Below are 21,688 nucleotides of genomic sequence, written 5' to 3'. Positions count from 1 at the left end.
AATCCACACCTATTCTAGAGCCATGGCTCACATGCCTCCTTTGGCTCTGATGACACAGCGGGGGCCCAATCTATGGCTATGCTGAGGCAGGTGGGGAAGGCATCGCTATGGTTCACTTACTGAGATTCACTCCAGTACAACCCTGCTTTCTAGGCTCATGGGAATCTGAGGATTCTGCCTGTGGAGTCCAGGCCTGTGGCCCACTATAGTCACCATCAGCAACGCCCTTGTTATGGGCCGGGCACTGTGCAAAAAAGAGACAGCCAGTTGCTAGCTTTGTTTTGTAGTCTGCGTGTAGGTGGACAGAAGTAAAGGGTGACACCTGGTGACCCTTCCAACTAGCTAGTCTTTCAACATAGCTGCACAAGGCTCTGTCCCTGACCTGATGATACAATCCCTCTTTACCACCACACCAGGCACTCAGCCCGCCCCTGAATGGCAGGTCCATAGGGGCATATCCCACCCCCCAAGCATGCTACCTTTACTCCTTCCTGGTGACAGAACAGCTGGAGAGCGCTGCTGTTGTTCTCGGGGAAGGTGGTGATTTGGAGGTTAAAGGCTGGCGACCTCCGCTCTCTCTCCTGGGGAAAAGATGTGGTTTAAAGACAGAACTCGACTGTGCTATTCACCACCTGCCATTTTCCCAAGTTATCAGCAAAAACCAACATATTCCAGTTGGCTAAGGTGGAACTACACAGCACACATCTTGACCACACAATCCTAGTATGGGACATGTGACGTCTTCTTGCCTTTCCAGGGCCAGTGGCCTCTTTGTACACTTCACTTCTTGCCTACTTCTGGGGAGAAACAGGTAACAGGGTCTCACAGGTCTGCCTGTTGCAATCCAAACCCCAGAAGTTACAAAGAAGATGCTTAATCAAAGCAATGTATCAAATTCAATAGAGAATAGAAGCCAGACACCATGGTGGGTTATTCTAGGCTGGGTACATCATTATCCCATCTGATGTCTAGACTACCTCACAAAGCATGTACCTATGGAGGCTTAGAGAGGCTGAGTCTCCGGTCCCCTGCTATTGAGTGGCAGAACTGGCCGGGCTTCTGACTTTCCTTATGTACCACAATGGGTGACTCAGTTCCCAGACTTTTGTTTTGTTTCTTTGATTCACACAAACAAGATTCATGCTCATTCTCCAGTCCCCTGCCTCAGATTCCTGATCAGATGTCCCAGAAGAGGCATTCATCAGCCATACACCGTGCGAGCACTTTGTAATAGGCCTAAGGGAACCTCACTGCTTAGAGGGACTGCAGCATGTTGGCAGAATGGTACCCTGGACTCCAGCACGTGTTCTACATGGAGCTGGCTTTAAGCAGTTAACACTGGCAGATGAGTCATGACAAGTTAGCACAGAAAAACCCTCTCAAATTTTGCCTCAAATCAAGCTTCTGTGGAGTAGGGAGGAGCTGAAATTAAGACATAGGACACCTTCATAACCCAACCAAGAGAAGGGAGACTGGTGTGAACCTAGAAAAAGCATGCCTTAACACACTGCTCCTGTGTGAGTGAGGCTTGAGGGAGGGGCAGGGGCTGTTCAGTGAGTTTCCAGGAGGGCTCCAGCTGGTTCGCCTCACTTTGCACTGCTCTATGAGCCAAGAAGGTTAAACCCCATTTACATCCCCACACACCTGCCACCAGAGGTGCCTATTCTGTAGGCTTTTCATAAAAAGGGAGGGGGTCAGGACAGTTCATATTTTATATGAACAAATATAAAACTGCTTCCTAGTGATTCTGAAAGCTGTTGGAAAGCTCTAGGAAAGCACGTGGCATCTGGAATTCTCAAGGGAAAGGGTCACAGCAAAGGCATTGTGGGAGGAATTCTCACAGTGATGGCACTAAGCATGACCTCATAACCTCCAGTTTCTGAAGAACAAGAAAAGGCCAGAGCGGAGGGACACGGTAACACTGGAAGGAGAAGGCTCCTCAGCCCGTGCTTGCCAGCAGGACAAGGCTTGGGTCACAGACAGAGCTTCTACTACAAAAGGAGGGAAAACAAAACCAGAGAAGCCACAGACAAGTGGAGGCGCCCACGTGGATGGAGAGGAGTCACACATGCAAAGGTGTCGGCTGAAGAAGCAGTGCAGTGTCACAAGTGGAGGCGCGTCACAGATGCAAAGATGCTTGAGATGCTGGTGACTTTCCCACAGAAACAGAGGGGGAGGATGGAGGGCAGTGAGAGCCAGGCAATACTGTAACGCATGATGCAGGGCTTCGGCTGGAAGCAGCAAATTCCTCAGTGTTCCCTCACAGTCCTACTCACTGCCCTGTGGAGTTCCCAGAGGAACAAGGTTTCTCTAAGTGCAGTGTCTGGGTGTTTTCACTTGCAATTTGAATCACAAATAATTCTACTTCAAATAGCTGCAGAGCCCAGGTCTGTATTTACTACCAGAAGGGTTTGAGCGAAGGAGTGGGTTAACACCTGTGTAAATACATCCTCCTGCCTGCCTCCACTTACCTTGCGTTTGCTTTGGCAGGCAGAAAATGGGCCCACACTGCTACTAAACACAGCAGGGATCAAGAACCGGCTGGGTCAGACCCTGCTGTCTCAGGAGAGACCTGCTGCATGCAAGATCAAAGGTGTGTTCTCCATTGCAACAGTGCTGCTGTCTGGGGCTGCAGAAGGCACACCCAGTGACTGTGCATGCAGGAAAGTAGTTATGGAAATGAAACACAAATAAAAAAGGCAAAATATTGCAAAAACAACTTATTTTATTAAGTGCAAAACAAGCGGTAGGCAATAAATAGATTGCTCTGGTACAGGTCCACAGACGTCGCCAGCATCCTCCCCAGGACACGTTAAGGCAGTGAAGTTATCCCGAACATACAGATTTTTAAAAAGAAGAAGAAGAAAAGAACGGAGAAAAGAAGGAGAGAAACGGTAACATGTCCCTTCACGCATGCTTGGAAATGGCAGGGAGCTTTACATAAATTTCAGTTTGGGCTCAAAGAGAATGTCTGCTCCGTTTGGGAGCTTGCAACAGAGAGAGTCTCTTACTTCGAGTTCTAGCACTCTGAATTCTAACAGCTCGTTCTGGTCCTTGGCGTCTTGCATTTCACTCTTTAGTTGGTTCTCCTCCATCTCCAGCCTGTAAATCTGGGGCAAAGACACCTTTACATGAGTGGCCTCCATGGTTGCCCCATGCCCCAGGGATCCCCCAACTAGGAGCAAACTTCAGTGGGTGGCTTGAGAGAAATGGAAAACGGGCCACCAAGGGAAGGGGCGGGGCTGGCCACAAGTCCACTTGTTAGTGAGCCTGGGATGAGGGAGAATTGCTGGACTGGCTTCACCTCCTCAGCACCAAGCCTGGACCAGGACACTAAAAGTTCTTTATGTTTTTTCTGACAAAATGAATGACAGGGAACCAAGGCATGGTGCCATCAAACCCCTCCCTGAGGTCAATGTGAGGGAAGCAAGAGTGCAATGTGGGTGTTTCGTGCCCAGAGCCCTCCAGGCCCTTTCAAGCCAAGCCTCAGGGTCAGCTGTGGTCCAGGTGCCATGGGGGCTTTAGGTCTCTGAATCCCTACAGAGTTCTTAGGAGAACTCTGATCACGCTGAGAGCACAGACTACAGCCTGGGAAGAGATTCCAGTACCCAAAGCTCAGCAGCCAGAGGGCTGCAGATCACATCTGCCCTGATCCTCAGTTTCCACCCAAGGAAGTTAACAGCAGTGTCCACAGCCAAGCACCAGTGAGGAGCACCAAGGCAAGATGTATTCTATTCTCCATCCTCCTATCAGATGACCAACGAAGGGCTCTCTTGTGGGTGGTCTCAACCTCAGGAGACGCTGGGAAACACGGAGTTCCCTGTGTGGCTTGTGGAACTGAGACAAGTACCACTAAAGTCTCCCTGACACACAGGGCCCACTAAGCAACCGAGTTCAATCACACCTCAATGCCTGCAGGAGGATAAGGCCAGGGCAGGTACACAGCAGAGCTGGGCCAGACCCAGGCTGCCTTTGAGGGAAATGGACCTGGCTGGGTTAGGCCTGGGCTTTCAGGATGCTGAAACCCAGGTCCACCCTAAGTTGTCTTCTGTTGGCGTGGAGTGTGCCAAGAGGTGAGTCTACTGATCACACAGATAAAGTATACTGGGTGTTGGAGACAGGGAATAGGAGTGACTGCAGATAGACAGGGGGTGGGGAGGGGGGAGGCTCAAACCTCTCTAAAGGGCCCCGGGATGATGGTGGCACAACTTGGCACCTATTCTAACGATAACTGCACTGACCCACCCAAGCAAGAAAAGCTAATCTCAATGCCAAAGCACATTCAAACACTCCCTTGGGGCTTCAGGGAGGCCTATGGCGAGAGGACAAGGAATGCAGGCTTCCAACGCAAGAGCTGACCCAGCTGAGGGGGCCAAGGGCCTGCCATGGACTCTGTCTACCTCAGGCGCCTCCATGAGGAACAGGACGTCTCTGGATCCCAAATCACAGCAGAGGGGGGGTGGGAAGCCCAATGTTGGGGTGACAACAGCCTTTTCTGTTTCTGGAGACACTCTAAAGGTTCTAAGACCTGTCCCAGAGGACAGACCTTGAGTCTGGCCCTGACTTCAGTGGGGACAACCCCTCTCCTATGAGAACCACCAAGGCTTGGGGCTCTGGTCTTGGTGGTGTACTGAGAGCTCAGGGCAGGTTGGTGGCCTCTGTGGTTCAGGTCAGTATGAGGTCTGAGGCTCTGGACCAAACATACCTTCTCCAGAAGATCCTGGTTTGTCCTCATGAGTACCTGCTTCTCCTCTACCCATGCAGAGTCCTGCAAGAAATACAGGGGTTCATTCATTGGTCCCAGTGTTGGCTCCAACCTCAAGGGAAGAAAAGGTCACAGACATGGACAGAGGCCATGTGACTTCATTGCCCCTCTAACCCTTTACACCAGGCAAAAGCAACAGCATGTTTGTGAGGAGTCCCTCTCCCCTAGCTCTCTCCCCCACAGGCTCTAGGTCCCCTGGCGTCATTCCTGAACTCCACTCACATGCAGTCTGTTAGAACACAGCACAGCCTCTGCCCTGACACCAAGACATTCTCAGTGCTAGGCCAGAGCCCAAACACTGGCTGACCCTCATCAGCATCAGGCTGCAGGAGGAAGAGTCCAGGATCTGACCAGCAGGTATAGAATATCCTGAAAATATTAGAGTCACCTCCAGGGAGGTCTTCTACCTAACACCCCATGTCCCTGATGTACAGATCTGCACATATGTTCCTGTGGCTGTGAGTCCTGAGAGGACAGTGCTGTGTCCATGCATATTCCTCTCTGTGGAAGTCGGCTCATATGGATGTCTGCAACCTTTGCCCCATATTGGTGTGTACAATGTTTCTCTCATCCTCCAAAGGAATGGAGTTTGTTACTTCAACCTCCACACCAGACTACCCGGTAAAGAAGCAAGACTACCTCCTGAGGGGTAACCAGACCACAAATGGCAAGTGACCCACCTGACCCTTGAAGCTCAGGAGAGACCAACAGAACAACCGTTTGCAGAGCCCAGTCCAGAGCACCAGTCCATGGATCTCAGAGAAAATCAAACCAGCTATTTTAATTAAGCAGGGTTTGGGATGGTTTGTTACGCACCAATAACTAACTGATAAGTTAGCAGAGCCTGGTACAGGAGCAAGGGCTCTGGTAAACACTTGCTGAATGAGTCACAATTTGTTTTGTCCTTAACAGGCCCCTTCCTTCTACACAGACAGACAGACAGACAGACAGACAGACACACACACACACACACACACACACACACACACAGTATCTAGCATGGGAGGCAACATCAGTCACAGCCCATAATCCAGCAATTTACAAATGCATGAGCTCAGTCTAGAAGAGGGAAACTGAAGCCATGGAAAGTTAGAATGGGAACTTGGGCGAGCCTCATCTTCTCCCATTGGCTCTCTGCTAGGCTACCCCTGACTCTCCCACCTCCTCACGTTGGAGGTGAGGGAACTGAGGCTCAGAGGCTATGCAATGTGTCTAAAGTCACATAAGTAAGGGGCAGAACCAGTGCTTGACTCCAGACTGCATTCTCTGTGCCTTTCCTGCTCCAGGGTGCCAGCAAGGCTGCAGCTCCCAGCACCCACACCTGGGGGTTGGGTGCCCACACTCTTCTCACTTGGTCCCTTCGTGAAGGCCAGTGCAGTAGCTTCTGGGGAGCACATATAGAGACTGAGTTCACTGGCACTTGGCCTCTCTACCTCACTTGCAGCCTCTGCCCTCCCCACAGCATCCCCACTGGGGTTAAGTTGGTCAGGGTGGGCACTAAGCCACTGGGTCTACAGCGAGCAGTATCCCCAGCCTCAAAACTTCTTCCAAACCCTTTCCTTCTCACTAGCCTCCCCCACTCTCACTCACTCCCCCTCAACCCTAGACTCCCCTTAGGCCTCTCCACACCCCCTTAGACCCTGACTGAAGGCAGAAGCGAAGACCCTATAGACACTCATACCTGTGCACATGTCTCAGCATTTCATAGGCCAGTGGAGCCATTGACTGGCTTGGGCCAGTGAACTATGCTGAGGCAGTGACAGTCACCCCAGCCTGCTAATAGGACATGAGTTCTAAGTAGAGCTGTTCCAAGATGGTGCCTCCAGCCCTGGGTCCCCAGGGAACCCTGTAAAGTAGATGATCCTCTGTGCACAACAGGCAGCAACAAGGAAGACTTAGGGGCTGCCTCCCTGTCCTGCTGTCCACTAGTCCTAGCCTAATCAAATAAAAAAAGGGCGTCCACATAAGTGACCAATCTATGCTCTCCTAAGGCACAGTCATAGCCTGAGCCTATTGCTATGGGCCCTGCCAAGTGGTCAATTATACACAGGCAATCAAAATCTTGACAGAAGACAGCAGCTTTTCTTCAGGCTCCAGCCAAAAGAGCTCATGGTCATGTCTCAGCTCTAGGAGTTACCTTCTGTCTCCATGCATTTGGCAAACAAAGAAAATTCAGGCGGGTTTGCATGGCATCCTATGACTATGGAAATACAGTCTCTCCTGGAGGCACAGTGATTCCTCCACAGAACCTCCCCCTACCCTCGGCACACCAAAGATGTCATCAGATCCCAGTGACACCATGGGGACAGAATCATGAGGGGCACGGAGTGCATGGCCTTCCTGCTTACCTGTCCCTTCTCAACAAGCAGCTTCTCCAAGTCCTCGATTTTAGCCTGGCACCTCAACAGGTCAGCCTGAAGCTGCTCCCGAGTCTGGAAAGAAAAAGACCAGGAAGTGAGCAAGTCACTTGCAGAGGTGACACAGAGGTAAAGAGTGAGGCTGCCAACCAGACAGGGCCTGGACACCACGAGAGTTTAGGAGTAAGAGGGTCCTGTTGCACACGTGCTCCCATCATGCCTACTTGAGGGTTCTGAAGTCTATCTACAGCTGCATCATCAAGTGAGAACCGAGGGGTCATGGGAGATAATGGCCCTACCCAGTACCAGACAATCAAAGGGCAGCTTGGAGGAGGAGCCACCCTCTTCCTGTACGAGCTCGACAAAACTGGATGCCTCAGGGTCCCATGGGCAGCTCTGACAAGGCCACTGCTTGATCATTCATCAGGCATCCAGCAGCTGACCGTGGTTCTGCTTGGACCAGGCAAGTCATATACATAAGGGAAGCCATTGATCAGTTGACCCCACAGCAAGAAGAATCAGCAGACACTGTGGACAAGTGTAGACACATATCCTAGCTCTGGGAGGCACAGCCATGCGCTGCCACAGGGAAGAAGACCCAGATGTGACCTGCTTTCCAGAATCCAAGCTAGATGTATTGTCACAGCCCTACAAGTCTGGCCCTCAGGAGGTGCATCGGAAATTCAAGGCCATCCAGGGAATCAGGAATCTACTTCTTTTTCTGTTCTTTTCTTTTTAAAATTTGAAACTAGGTCTTACTCTATAGCCCAGGCTAGCCTAGAACTCACTATGTAGCCCCAGATGGCCTCCAAGTAATGGCAATACTCCTGTTTTAGCCTTCAAGTGCCAGAATTACAGGTGTATGTCACCACGCCCAATATGTATTATGAAATCTCCACTAACTTGGCAAGTGGATGATATTAAAAGACAAAGAAATCTAGCACACATAAAGTCTGGAAGTTCACCTGCTGTGTCCCAAGAAAGGAAAACTGGTCTTTCATGTGGCAAAAGTGGCCACATCCCCAAGGGATCATGTTTCATGCATGCCTGTTCCCCATCCCGCTACCCAGATCGGATACCACCCTGAGCCCTGAATGCCAGCTCTTTCTGGAGAAGGTGGCTCCTGACTGCACCTGCTATCTTTCTGAGACCTGCAAACCACAGTGGTATATATGCTCTCAAATACCCAAGCCCTCTCTGCATAGGGCTCCCAAGGCTTTTCCAGAGAATTCTTGAGCCACGGTGGTATGGCCCCAGCTCCCAGTTCTGTTGGGGACCATCTGGGCATCTTCAGTCAACTTGATGCCTTCCTGAGGCTCAATTTCCTTCTTCAGGACATAAGACTTACTCATCCTGACTCACTGAACTATGAGTATGAGAAGGGAGGCATGGGACAGCACTAGCCCCAGTGTGTGCTCCCTGGTGTCTCCAGAACTCCCATGAAGACATACAAATATGGTTGTGTGACTCCAAGGTTAGAGAATGGTCAGTGGGAGGAAGTTCCCAGAAAAATGCAGCTCAGCACCATGGATGTATCTCCTAAACTGAGGTCACCTGCAGTGCCTGTGCCTGGGGTGCTCCAAAAATCCCTGAACGTGTTCCTTGACCTTGGTTCTGCAGGGAGAAGGAAGGGACTGAAGCCTGAAAGGCTAAGTCTATAACTTCCTCACTCCCTAAGATTCCATTCTAATTTAGTGTGTGTGTGTGTGTGTGTGTGTGTTTGCATATGTGGAGAAAGAATCAGTTCTCTCTTTCTACCGTGTGGATTCAGTAGCTCTAACTGAGACCACCAGGCTCAGCAGCATGCCCCTTTGCTGTTTAGCCATCTATCTGCCCCCGCCCCTTCAAGAGTGGTCTCTCTTGCAAGCAGATGCCAGATGAGGAGTGAAGGTGTAGTGTCACCTCCATCAGATCGAGATTCCAGGTCCCCTCCTGTTTCCTAGTCTCAATGCTCCCACCCCGCCCCATAAGCAAAGATACACACTTACCCGGGCCTCCCTCTCAGCATCCAGCGTCCCCCCCACTTGCTCCTGAAGCAGGGCATAAGCCCTCTGCAGGGCCTGGTACTCCCTGGTCAGCTGGCAGAACCTCAGGTCAGCCTCTTCTCTGGTTGTGGTCTTAACCAAACAACAACAAAAAACAAACAAACAGACAAAAACCAGTCAACTCATGACTTGGTGTGACTTCAAGAGACAGAATCAAGACAGTAGAAAGTGCCCACATCTCTCCCCAGTGTCTACAAATGCCCAATGAGCTGCTCATGCCAGGGAGTAATCAGGACCCAAAGTAAAGGCTACTGAGAGAAAATGCCTTCTCCACTGCAGCACCCAACCCTGAGGACTCACAGGCCTCCTGGGAGCCAGCCTGACTCCACAGCGAAGGCCGACATCGAGAAGGGTGGGGTGCCCCTCTGGCCACATGCCTTTCTGGGAGTTTCTGTTCTGGAGCAGTGGAGCGCTTGTGTGTGAAGCCCTCTGTGGCCATGGGAGGTTGGTGCAGGTGACTGATGTAGCGAGTCACTGTTGCATTTATCATGACAGCTTGTAAAAACCAAACGAGTTGGAGCAAAATCTTGGCCAGACACTCAGGCAGGACATGGCACCCATGGTGTTTCCAACATGGGTAGGCCCCTCTATAAGCAACTAAAGTTGAGGGATGACTGGGAGGAAGGTGCATCTTCCTAAGGGTCCTGATGTGGAAAGGGGAATTCCACGCCAACAGCCAACAAGAGTTTGAATGGACCCCAACCCCATTCAACTATGGGTCTGTGAGATGTGGCTGCCCAAAGAGCTGGGCAAATGCCTAGACTCATTCAGGAATCTGTAGGGAGCTTTCCCAGTAAGGCACATGTGACCAGAAAGCCCCACCAGCACCTGCCACAACCAGATGGCATCACCATGAGGCCAGTGCGTACCCTGCCCACCAGGGCTCAGGGGACAGCCACTGACAGGGGCAGGGAGGATAGGCAGAGGAAGCTTGGTGTGGACTACAGCACCAGGGGAAATCTGTACTAAATAATGCCTGGAATTTAGGAAAGTCACCAGATGTGACCACTTCTGCCACCTATGTGCGGGGGGATAAGAAACAAGCCACATGTAAGTTTAGCTGCAGAGGTGAATACAGGGTCAGCGTCTGGGTGTGATCTTAGTAGTCTTAAGTCTCAAGGGAGATTGGCTCTGTGGAAGGGGCTCCTTGGGTCCCCTCAAGGCAGAGAGAATCAGCTTTTCTTTCTGAGGGACTCTGAGAAGACACAGCAAGATTGGCCACCAGAGAGGGAGCCAGCCCTGGCCAACGGGAAGGTGGGGAGTCCGAGCACATTGCTGCTTGCTTACCTCATCTAAGTCCTCTTCAGGTGTGGCTGGGGTCCGGTCTGTCCTGTCGGTGTTGTAGGATGTCTCTGACAATGTTTCTGAGTCCACGGACTCCTCATCAAATCCAAAAAATGTCTCCACAACATGCTTCTGTGAGAGGCAACAAGCATGATGTCAGGAAGACAACAGCCGCCTATCCACGACAGCACAGGGCGGAGGGGGCCTTGACCCCGTCTACGGCTGGCGCAGGGCAGAGGGAGCCACTAAGGCAGCTGAAGACTCGGTCAGTGTAATAGTGACAAGGTGGCAGGAGCTGTCACAGGTAGAGGAGCTGTGTAGCTCCTGTGTGAGTTGGCCCAGGAGAGCCCTAGGTCTCTGACAGTGGATGAGCCGCCACCCTTCCAGCAGGAAAGGGGATCTCACTCACTCTGTGGCTAGCTAAGTGCCAACACCCAGAGCATTCTTAGAGCTGAGTAAGATGCCTGTCCCCAAAGAGGGCGCTGATACATGGGATGCCAGGAAAGGGGCATGTGATCAGGAGACCTGAATGCTGACCCCAGGGCTAAGCTGGGAAGCAGCTGTGTGGCCCACGTCCTTCCCAGGCCTTTCTAACAGCCAATTTTTCTTAGCCTTTGACAACAGCACACTCAGAACAGAATCAGAAAGAATAGTGTTAAGGACCCTGTAGTCATAACCCCAGACTGGACAGTTCTTATGTCCAGTGTGTCAGCTACCTGAGACTCTGGCCACACCTCACTCACTCCAAAATGTACAGGATGTGGGGCTTCATTCATTCATCCATTCATTCACTCATTCATTAATCACTGGCTGAGAAGCTTCTGTGAACCTAGAGATACAAGATTAAAACCAGGTGGGGCACCTGCCAGGGTGTGCTCACCCCAGAGGGCTACCTCCATCAACCATCAGTCTCCACATGCACCCTGTTCCTAGCTCTAGATACACTGCTTTTTATTCTCTTCCGAAACAGCCCTCTTTGAGAGACTACCACGCCTTCCCAGAAGTGATTTCTATGACCGTGAAAGAACAGTAGCCTCACTGGCTGTGGTCAATTCAGGGCTCCCAGGAACTCCACAACTGGGTTCTACACCTCTCCCCAGCCCACAGAGTAGGCAGGGTGCACACCCACACCCAGAGGGCATCTCCCGCCCTGCAGGTTGAAGCCAGTGTATGTTTACAATCACACATGTGCAAACATGAGAATATGGAGGTTTCAGTCAGGAGTAACAAGGCCACAAGGAAATACCCTTGACATGCAGAGAAGGCTCAGGGAGGGACTTCTCGGTCATCTTACACAGTTGGGGTTTCCACAGAGGCTTTACAAGCCCCCTACCACCACTCCCCACAAGAATGTTCTCCAAGTGGTTAGGAGTTTGTGTGGGACCTCTTTGAAGGTTCACACGGCCAGCATCTGCTGGGTATCCACCTGCCTCCATGCCTAGGTGAGCTGGAAGATCGAGAGGTGAAACCATGTTAGGTTCCATTCAGACCAAGTGGCCTCCAGCATCTTCCCCTCCCCTCAGACAGGAAGCCCCAGCCCCGCAGGCATTGGAAACTTCAGGAAGCAATGGAGTCTACATCCACAGCTCACCTTTGCCCCAAGCTCCATATCCCTGTTGTCTTGGCTGCTGCCTGGCCAACCCTATTTTTCATAAGCACTGCTAATTGCCTGGCCTCTGGGGACAGATCTGTGTTTTGGCTGAACTAACTGGTGGCCTGATGTAGTGAGGTCTATGTTCCTCTTCCTACCAAGTGGGCCCCAGGAAGATCCTAAAATGACATACTTTCCAAGATCAGGACATAGTGTTAGCATTCTGGAAGTGTCTGGGGCTAACAACCTTGCTCAGTTACCTAGGCTAACCTGCTTTGGGAGGCCAGTGAGGCTGATAATTAAGTATTCCATGACAGAGTCTAATCACAAGGTTTTAACTGCTGATGTTCCCAACTCACCAGCCCACGGTCAGGCCCAGAAGGAACCTCACAGTAGCCCTGGCCCCAGAGACTGGAGCTGCAGAGAGCCATGCTGCACCAAGGAGAGCCAGAAGCTACTTACAGGGAGAAGCTAGCACAAGCCAAAGCCCCAATGAAATCCTGCATAATGGAAGCCAATCCCTAACTGTGTGCAGTCCGTGCATTTCCACAGGAGTCAGCTGGGTTCCAGTGCCCATCAGGCTTTCAGGACACATGGGTGGGTCAGTTTGTCTCCTTTACAGGCTCCTTTTTTTCTTTTTTAAAGTAATGTCTCATGTCACCCAGGCTGGCCTTTAACTCCACCCCTTCTGCCTCCACCTCCCATATGGTGAGATTATAGGTGTGTGTCCGCAGGCTGCCAGAATGCCTGGAACTGCTCCTTTGCCTAAGTGATGATGTGACAGAGAAGCCAAGACAGCCAGCCACCCAGTACAGCTTCACTAATACAAAACAAAAAGGCCACCTTGGTGTTTAAAGTAAACACAGTGGCTGTCTCCTTAAGGATCATAAAACTTGTTCCTAGCTGACTCCTCAACACACAGGAGGTGGCCACACCTGCTTCCAGAGGATTGTGGGAGAGCCACCAGGAGATGTTTCCTGCATGCTGCTGATTGGCCTGTGTTCCTCGATTCTAAACTTCCTGGATGTTTACCTCCTGAAACTCTTGAACAGAAAACTTCCCACAATTCTCAGATGCCGAGTGCACTGCCGTGAATAAGCTCGCCCCTCTAGACCCTCACCCTCTTTACAATGCAGGTCAGTCTAGCCAAAATGTCGTCTTCATACACAAATCCAAAGTTTAGGATGTAGTTTGTGGGCTGGGGTGTCGCTCAGTTGACAGAGTGACTATGTAGCATGCATGCAGCTCTGGGCCGGATCTCCAGCAGAATGTGGTATGGTGTGCATGGCTGTGGGCTGCTGGCAGCTGTGAGTCACTAGACACGTAGTACATGGTGGAAGTAGAAACCAGAGGGTCAGAAATTCAAGGTCATCTCGGATACTTGGTTAAGTTTGAGGCCAGCCTCAATGAGTTACATGATCTCTCTGTCTCTCTGTCTCTCTGTCTCTCTGTCTCTCTCTCTCTCTGTCTCTCTCTCTCTCTCTCTCTCTCTCTCTCTCTGTCACCCTTCCATTCCACAGAACCCAACATCCCATCAGCTCCTCTCTTCACCTTCCCAGCATTCAGCCAGAATTGCCTGGAAGATACAGGATCTTCCAATGGCAGTCAGGAAGGAACTGCCAAAGACCTTCCCCACCCCAACAGCTGCATACCTTCATGCTTATAGGTCATCTCCTGGCAGCCAGAGAAGTACAGGCACACGAGGGCACAGAGGCAGAGGAAGAAGGAGAAATAAAGCACAAACAGGATATACTCCATTTGGGGGCTGGTGCAAGCACTGCTAGCCTCTGACGGCTGGACAGGCCATCCCTAGCTTCTCTCTAGCCCCAGGAAAAGGCGCTCCTCACGACTTCCTGAATACTGCTGCAGAAGCTGGAGGACAGGGACGCCCCAAAGGTGCCCCCTTGGCAACAGCAATGCTACCTTGGATCAGCTCCCAGATGCTGGTGACAGAGCCAGTTTCCAGGTATTCATCATAGAGCACAGCTTCTAAAGCAACATGTCCTCTGGGGGCTTCCCTCCTAGGACCCAGCCTCCATTATGCCCATAACTATTGTCAACACTTTCAGGTCCCTGGATAACTGTAAAGCTCCTGGGCACAGCAGTAGCAACGGTATCATGATGAGAGGAGCCTTCTGCTTTGTGCCTCCTCCCTTACCTGCCTGGGACACCTTCCAGCTAATCCACCACCACCCATGGAAGTCCTGGGCACACTCAGCCCACTGTTGTCTCTAAAGTGTGCCTTTCAGAGTTTATTTGCCTTAGCACTTGCACAGCCTGCAACAAACCACTACAGAGAGCTAGGAGGAAGCTGTGACTCCTGAGCTACAGGGCAGTCGTTGGTCCCCTTGCCTAGACAGAGATCCGGGATTGGATATAGGTTTGCAGCAGCCCTTACAGAAGTGCCTCTAGGGCAGGAGAAACAGCCCCTCATCTCTCCCACACAAAGGCCAAAGACCAGCCCTGCAGACAGGTTGGGCACAAAATGTATGACCGGTTTCCTGTAGTCACTGCTCTGAACCTCTGGGTTTGTGGGGTGCCGTGCTGGCAGCTGTGAGTCACTGGACCCACGGGATATGACGAGGCCACACATGCTCCTAGGGCAAGAGCTGGGAAGGGCCGCCTAGGAACGGGCTCAACTGCAAACAACCATGGGGATAAAGGGACCTTTAGCTGCTGAGAAGCAAAAATCTCACTGAAAAACAGTGGATGTCCCAGACAGGAAATCACTCCACAGCAGCGCCTGCTCTGAGAGGCCACCATTCCTCTGGCCCTGCCTTCCACAAGCAGCAGATTAGCCTCTAGGCACTGGCTTAGGTTTGCATGACTGCTAGGTATGCTGTGAGAGTGAACTCAGGAACGGTGAGCCAGCAGGGTCAGCCAGACAGCAGGCATGCACTGTTGCTGTCAGCAGTAAGGCAAGGTCCCTAGAGAGAAGAGCACTCAGACCGACACAGGGACAAGCAGACTCCGCAGCCTTTCTGGGTGGACAACACCTCAGTAGACTTACACTAGCTCAAAGAAAGGCTGGTCCGTGGATTAGCAGGGCCTGAGCACCTGAATTTAGAAGACCAACCATAATAACCCAGTTGGCTTTAGCTATCAAAGCCTGACACAGCCTGAAGTCATCTGAGGGAGCCCCAACTGAAGCACTGCCTGGATAGGACTGGCCTGCAGCCGTGCCTGTGAGGGACTGTCTTGTTGGCTGATGCAGGAGTCTGGGATGAATCTCCAGAAAAAGAGATGCTGCTGGCCCAGGAAACAGTAAGTGGGAAAACACCTACCACAGGCTGAGGATGCAGACGGACCGCTAAAGTGCCCTAGCATGCACAAGGGCTGGGATTCAGTCCCCAACGCTGCATATTTTAGACTGGGTGGAGCACACCCGTAACCCAGCACTCAGGAGGTGGGTGCAGGTGAGCCTCAGCTATACCAAGAGGTCAAGATCAAACACAGCTACAAAAGATCATATCTTTAAGAAAAGAAAATCCACACAGGTTTCCCAAACCCAACCTTTTAGTGTTTTCACTAGGTACGCACACACCCCTGCTTCTCTGAGGTAGGTCATGTCCTGCAAATGCATTTTTCTCAGGAAAGGCCTAGTCAGTCAGCTACTCTTCGGAAGCACCTGCTCCGTGCTAGGCAGGGAAACAGGATGGGGGGGCACAGCCCACTATGCCTGCTGCACAGGTGCAGTGCACCCTGACTCACCACCAGTGCGCTGTGAATTTCTCTCTCAATCAACAGATTTAGGGGCCAGTGGTAGATTCAGATCCTTTGATTCCTAGCATGCAAGCAGAGGTCTGGCACCCCACTCTGAGATGCTTGGGGACACAAGTCTGAGTTCTTCTGATCGGCAGAAACTTTTATAGACTTTATCCATTAAGTATCTCTAATTTAAATCCAGAATCTAAACTTTTGGAGTTGATGCTGTAAACATTTTAAGTTTCAAAAGTAGGATTTGGGATCAAGGCTTCACAGCCTATGTGGGCTTGAAACAATAGTACCTCAACAACTAGTTTCTGGGGAACCCTGAATCATGGAGATTTTAGTGCCAAGCCTGTTCAGGGAACCACGCCACTGTCCACAATATCTTAACATCTGTGTAAGGGAGGAACAAGGCTGCAACAGGTTTGCAAACCGACACAATTCTCTTTCCAGCAGCAGGGGGCGCTTTCTCCTCATTAAGTTCCAGACACTGAAACACCCCCCTCCCCATCAACCAGAATCATCCAGAAGTGGAAATGGCAGGCAACAGCTCTATCAAAGGCAATGTGCAGCCGTCAGTGGAACAAGCATTAAAAGTTGCAATGTGAGGTCATCGCGAGGCAGAAACAGGTACTGCAGCATTATTCCTAACCACAGGAGGGAGAAGGAGAGCTCGCAGCTGCACGACACTGCACGGGCTTATGACCCACACACTTCGCAGACTATATGGTTGTAAACATGCATATGATGAAGACTTCTAGTGTAATGTTTGTGAGAAGGCAGCTACGCCCCAGCTGAGTGTAGGGCAGACACTGACCCTGGAGAGGTCCATCACTTTTTATTTCCCGGCTTTTCTAGGATGTGGTGAACACCAACACCTCTGTGAATATAAACAGGCTGTGCTGGACCACTTCCCCAATCCTTTTTTCTGCTTGTTTGTTTCGTTTGTTTTAGAAAGGGTTTCTTTGGCTGAGCTGACTTGAAATTTGCTGTGTAGACCACGCTGGGCTCAAACTACCTCCCTCTGCCTCCCAGAGTGCTGGGATTAAAGGTGTGTTTTACCACATGCCCAACCTTCTGTGTGTCTGTGCTCAGCACTCACAGAACTTCCCCTGACTCTGCTTGGCCCGCTGGAGACATCAGGCCCTGGAGCTCCAGTGAGCTGGAGGCTCAGCCTCATCAGCCCACTGCTCTCCTGTGAGCTGTCTCTACATCTGTCTCCTGTAACCTAAAGAGATGGTTATCAAGCCTCTTGAATTATAAGACAGTAACTTTCTGTCATTCCAAAGGGACCCATTTTGAGGTACTTTGTTCAGATGGTTCTAGAAAAAAATATGTAAGGATTTACACCTCCCTCACCGGTTTGCTTACTGATGGTAGCCCAGGCTGGCCTCAAACTCACGAGTTAGCTGAAGTTAGCTTTGAACTTAGATCTTCCCACTGCTGCCTCTCCAGTGCTGGAGTCACAGGCATGCTCCACCACACTGAGGCTAGGGCTCTCACTCCCCCTTGAAACAGTGGAATGCCTAACACCATTTGCCCACCTTGTGACAGCCGTATTCTGGGCCAGATGAGGCAGTGTCCCCACCACTCCCTACTGTCACCCTGACTCCACCAGGAAGCACGGCCTTAGCCATTTGCTATCACACCTACACAGTTTTTCTTACATGAAAGTATTTCTCTATAACGTTCTCTCTAGGAAAAGGTGAAGCTGGCAGGTGCCAGTTCAGGAAGAAGCAGACTCATCTCAGGCAGGTGGGCAGGATGAGTGACACGAACCACACCCTTTTTCTGAACCTCCCCAGCCAGCTCTGTGCTCCCCTGCCCAGAACACCTAGACTGCCTCTGGGAGACAGCACACTTACATCTTACAAAAGAACACCATTCTGTACCAGTCACCAAAGTTAATGAGCTCCTAGAGCATGCTGTTAGGTGGTATAAAACAAGGCTGAGTGTCCTTTAAACCCTTCAGAAGGCCTGGGTATTTATGCTTTTAATTTTGGACACACATAACCCAAGGTCCAAACACAGAATTCCATTAGTAAGTTTTCCATGAATAAATTACCATATCTGGGTCACATTTCTGTGCCATAATGTGTGTAGCCTTGAAACAGCTATGAGAGTCTTTCTTTCAGCAGCAAACGCACACCCGTGTCACACACAGCCTCTGGGTCAGTGAGTGGCCCTGTGACCCTCCCTCCTCTAAGACTGCCTGTCCTAAAGATTCCAGATAGGCACCATGACAGGCTCACCTTGGGGGGCTTCAGGCTCTTCCCTCGATGCCTCTTGGAGCGCAGCAGGCGTTCCCTTTCCTGCAAGGAAGCACAGCCACCCATCAGCACTTACAGTCGGGCCCCCCACTCCACCAAACCACACGGTTAAGACTCGGAGATTTGGGGCATGGACCTGCCTACCTCAGCCTGTGTGGGCTAGTTCATATTCTAGGCACCCAACTGAGAGTCTGGTGGCAAGACCCTTATTCAGACCCTTGTCTGGGTACAAACCTCCCAGGAAAGTATCCCCTCTGATGGGTCATCCCATCATTGGCAAACCTGGATTATTGTCAGAGGCTGCAAAGCCTAAGCAGTGGGGCCTCAGAGTGGCTCTGCTGGCCTTGGCAGCGTCCACAGCTGTATGTGAGATGCCTGTGGCCTTGAGTTTGGACAAAGACAGGGTGGAGCCCCCCCACCGCCTCCGCACTGGCCAGGTGACCACTGGACTTTCTGCAGTTGTTTCTTCCTTGCTGTGTGGGGCTAGGAGCTGTCCTGCAGCATTACTTAGTAGGTGTCCTCCACATAAAAGGGTCCCTGTGAGGTAGGAGTGGCGCTTCTGGGGTGGCACTGTACCCAGGTGGCTCCAGGGCATCTTGCTCACAGCACATCGTATTTCCCTCCCGCAGGACAAAGCTCAGCCTGACCATCCACCCATCGCACCCTGGCAGTCTGGTCCTTATGTTCCCCAGCACTGCTCTGGCTTGTCATTTTTCTTTTCACTCGCTGTCTCTTTATCGAATGTGTCTTGTCATCCCTAACCATATTATGTTATCTGGATAATGAAGCCAAGATGGATGGCTATATGGTTAGTGGAAGGAAGAAAGGAAGTGATGGGGAGGGGAGAAGGGGGAGGGAGGGGAAGACAGAGAAAGGACACTGCTTCTCGTAGAACACATGGGATATGATCATGGCTTCCCACCCTTCAAAGTCCTGTGGATGGAACCTTCATGCACACACTGGTTTTGTGAGTAGACAGAGCCCACTCTGCCTCTGTGATCCAAGTCCACCGAGGGTGTGCCTGGCTGCATTGCCGGGTAAGACACTCCCTCTCTGCTGCAGACTCACTCCCCTCTCCTTTCAACATAGCCAGCTCTGACCAGTCACAAAGCCCATACACAGCCTTAGCTGGTCCTTCAATCTCTGGTCTGATAACAAAGTTCAGATTTGCAGGCTCAAACTCCTGGTATGCAATAGCTAAATGCAAAAATAAGTATAAGTTAATAATAACTCAAAGGCCCTTAGAACAGATCCATGCTGCCTCTTCACCATGGCAAGCCAGGAGCCCATTGAAAAGTGGGTTGCCATGGAAACTGTTCACAGGTAGCGCTGATCTCATTCAACCAAACTGAGGCTGCTTTCTGCAGCATCACAGGGCACCGGGTGCCTGGAGCTGGGCTGTCAGGGACCATTCCCACCCTCATGCTCACTCCTGACTCTGCTTCCTGTGGTGCCACGCTGGCCAAGAGTGACAACGTACCAGTGAGAGGTCATCGATGACATGCTGCTGCTCCAGCACCTGCAGCCTCAGGAACTCAATCTCCTGCTCGTCTCTGGTCAGACTGAGGTCATTCAGGGACGTGTGTCGCTTTAGCGAGGCCTGAGCAGACAGCTTTTCTTTCTGCAGCCAGAAGGAAAGAGGTGCTAGGGTGTGCCACGGTGTGAAGAACAACATGGCCGTGGGGCTCAGGGGTGGGGGTGACTGACAGCTGGTCCCAAGATAGGAAACGCACAACTGCAGGCCAAGGCCAAGCCAGAGGTGTGGCCAGTGGTGCTCACTGGAGGGTGGGTGGTGACAGGGCGCAGGGCAGAGGATGTCCTGAGTGAATCTTGATAGCTGGAAGGCAAGACAGGCAAGCACAAGGGGCAGGGGGCATCTCCCTAACCACAGACTGCCCACATTCATACCTGCACCCCAGTATTCTTGTTTTATTGTTTTCTTTTTTACTTTTAATATTTTATTTTTATTACTTTAATTTTAAATAGCTTGTTTCACATGTCGATACCAGTTCCCTCTCTCTCCCCTGCTCCCGTACCCTCCACTATCCCCCCTAGCTTCCCACCCTATCCCCATTTCCTTCCACATAGGGGATATCTAGAGTCTGTCATTTCACTCCCAGTAGGGTCCAGGCACTCCCCTAAGAGTCCAGGCTGAGAGAGCATCCCTCTTTGTGCTATGGGCACACGATGTCTGTTTGTATTCCAGGGATAAACACTGATCCACTGCCCAGGGCCCCATAGGGGATTGATCTCACTGCCGAGGCATCCTGGGGGTAGGGCAGGTGGAGATCATGGACCATAGAGTCTGGACAGGGGCGGGAAGCTGGTGGGCTCCGTGGCTGGGCCTCACCATCTCCACGTTCTCCCGCGTGAGGGTCTTGAGTTTCTCCTCCATCCTCTGGATGCTGTGCAGCAGATCCTCATTCTTCTTGTTCATACGCTTGTTCTTCTCCACCAGCGGCTTCAGCTGCACCTCTGTCTCGCGGGAGCGCTTCAGCTGCAGCGGGTACAGACACAGGTCAGGGGGCTGGATGGCCCCATGGGTGGCCAATCTCCACCAGCAGAGCTTCAACATCGTCCCTTCAGAAGCATGACCCCTAGGTGGTCAATCCAGCCACCACTCTTCAGCAGATCACAGGGCAACACCCTGCAGACAACAGCCCTGGGCAGACCTGGGCCACCTCCTGAGCATGAAGCCGAGCCCAGTTGTACCACAACCTCCAAGCAGACAGTCCCCCACAAAAGTGGGTCATCCTTCCAGACTGTCATTTGTTCAGCCTCTGGGAACCCCTCTTGTGCCCCTCTTGGCCACCTGGTCTTCACCCCAGTTGCAACATCTTTGAGGCAGGAAAGCTTTGTGATCAGACCCACCTTCTAAAACAATCTATGGTCTAGCGTGTGTTGAAGAGGTGGGGGGCAGGGGTGGGGGAACAGGACACAGAGTGCTGCATAGTTAAAAGCAGCTACTCCTTTTCATTTTAAGTGCAGTAAGTGGAATGGCAGGGTCACTGTCCAGCTGTACAACCATGGTCAAGTTCTCAGCCTGTTCCCTCATCTATAAAACTGAAGCAACAGCCGCATCTGCTTCAGACTCACAATCAGCGTCTGCCTTCGCAAAGCTCTTTCAATGGACCAAAATTAGAAGCAACTGTAATGTCCCCACGTCACCACCACAGAAGTAGCTGCCATGTCAACAAGTCCTCACCATGAACCTGAACTAGCTCTTACCCTCCCAGTTCTCTCGCTGAGCCCCACAACTAGCCAGGAGGATCATGTCCCCATGCTATACACCAGAACATCAGCAGAGGGCTAGCTCTGCGGTCAGTGAGAGGCCACAGTCACAGTACTAGAACCAGGAATCCAGCACAGAGGCTAACCGAGCACCCACCCTCAATCCCCGTGAATGTTAAACACTCTGATGTCATGTGTCAGGTACCAAAGGCACCATGTGGCCACCTGTGGAGATCAACCCCTGCTCTCAGGAATGATAACAGACCCTCAAGTGAAAAGAAGGGTGTGGGGCTTCTTGGTATTATTTATAATAGTAAAGAAGCCAGGAGCAGCCTGAATGGCCAGCAGGCAGGCTGGTTAGCAGGTCATGACACTGTCACACCATGAGGTCCAAGCCTGCAAAGCCCACTTCTAATCAATAGGAAGGGCTGCACTGA

General features: G+C 51.5%; 1 protein-coding gene across 4 annotated transcripts in view; it reads right to left on the bottom strand.

The window, feature by feature from the left end:
* Positions 1 to 21,688, bottom strand: part of Jakmip1 (janus kinase and microtubule interacting protein 1) — a 108,061-nt gene that overhangs the window by 15,743 nt on the left and 70,630 nt on the right. For all 4 annotated transcript variants that reach the window (XM_040747002.1, XM_040747003.1, XM_040747001.1 and 1 more), the window contains exons 6-14: positions 20,371 to 20,517; positions 19,501 to 19,641; positions 18,003 to 18,062; positions 10,455 to 10,583; positions 9,111 to 9,239; positions 7,114 to 7,197; positions 4,706 to 4,768; positions 3,012 to 3,110; positions 480 to 581 (exon numbers count right to left, since the gene is read on the bottom strand). In XM_040747002.1, the coding sequence (XP_040602936.1) occupies positions 480 to 581; positions 3,012 to 3,110; positions 4,706 to 4,768; positions 7,114 to 7,197; positions 9,111 to 9,239; positions 10,455 to 10,583; positions 18,003 to 18,062; positions 19,501 to 19,641; positions 20,371 to 20,517 (954 nt within the window). The remainder of the gene's footprint in view (positions 1 to 479; positions 582 to 3,011; positions 3,111 to 4,705; positions 4,769 to 7,113; positions 7,198 to 9,110; positions 9,240 to 10,454; positions 10,584 to 18,002; positions 18,063 to 19,500; positions 19,642 to 20,370; positions 20,518 to 21,688) is intronic.

This window comes from Mesocricetus auratus, unplaced genomic scaffold (assembly GCF_017639785.1).
Source record: "Mesocricetus auratus isolate SY011 unplaced genomic scaffold, BCM_Maur_2.0 Super-Scaffold_100006, whole genome shotgun sequence".
Taxonomy (NCBI): domain Eukaryota; kingdom Metazoa; phylum Chordata; class Mammalia; order Rodentia; family Cricetidae; genus Mesocricetus; species Mesocricetus auratus.
Note: the sequence above shows the minus strand (reverse complement) of the source record. Positions and strands in the feature narration are given on the sequence as shown.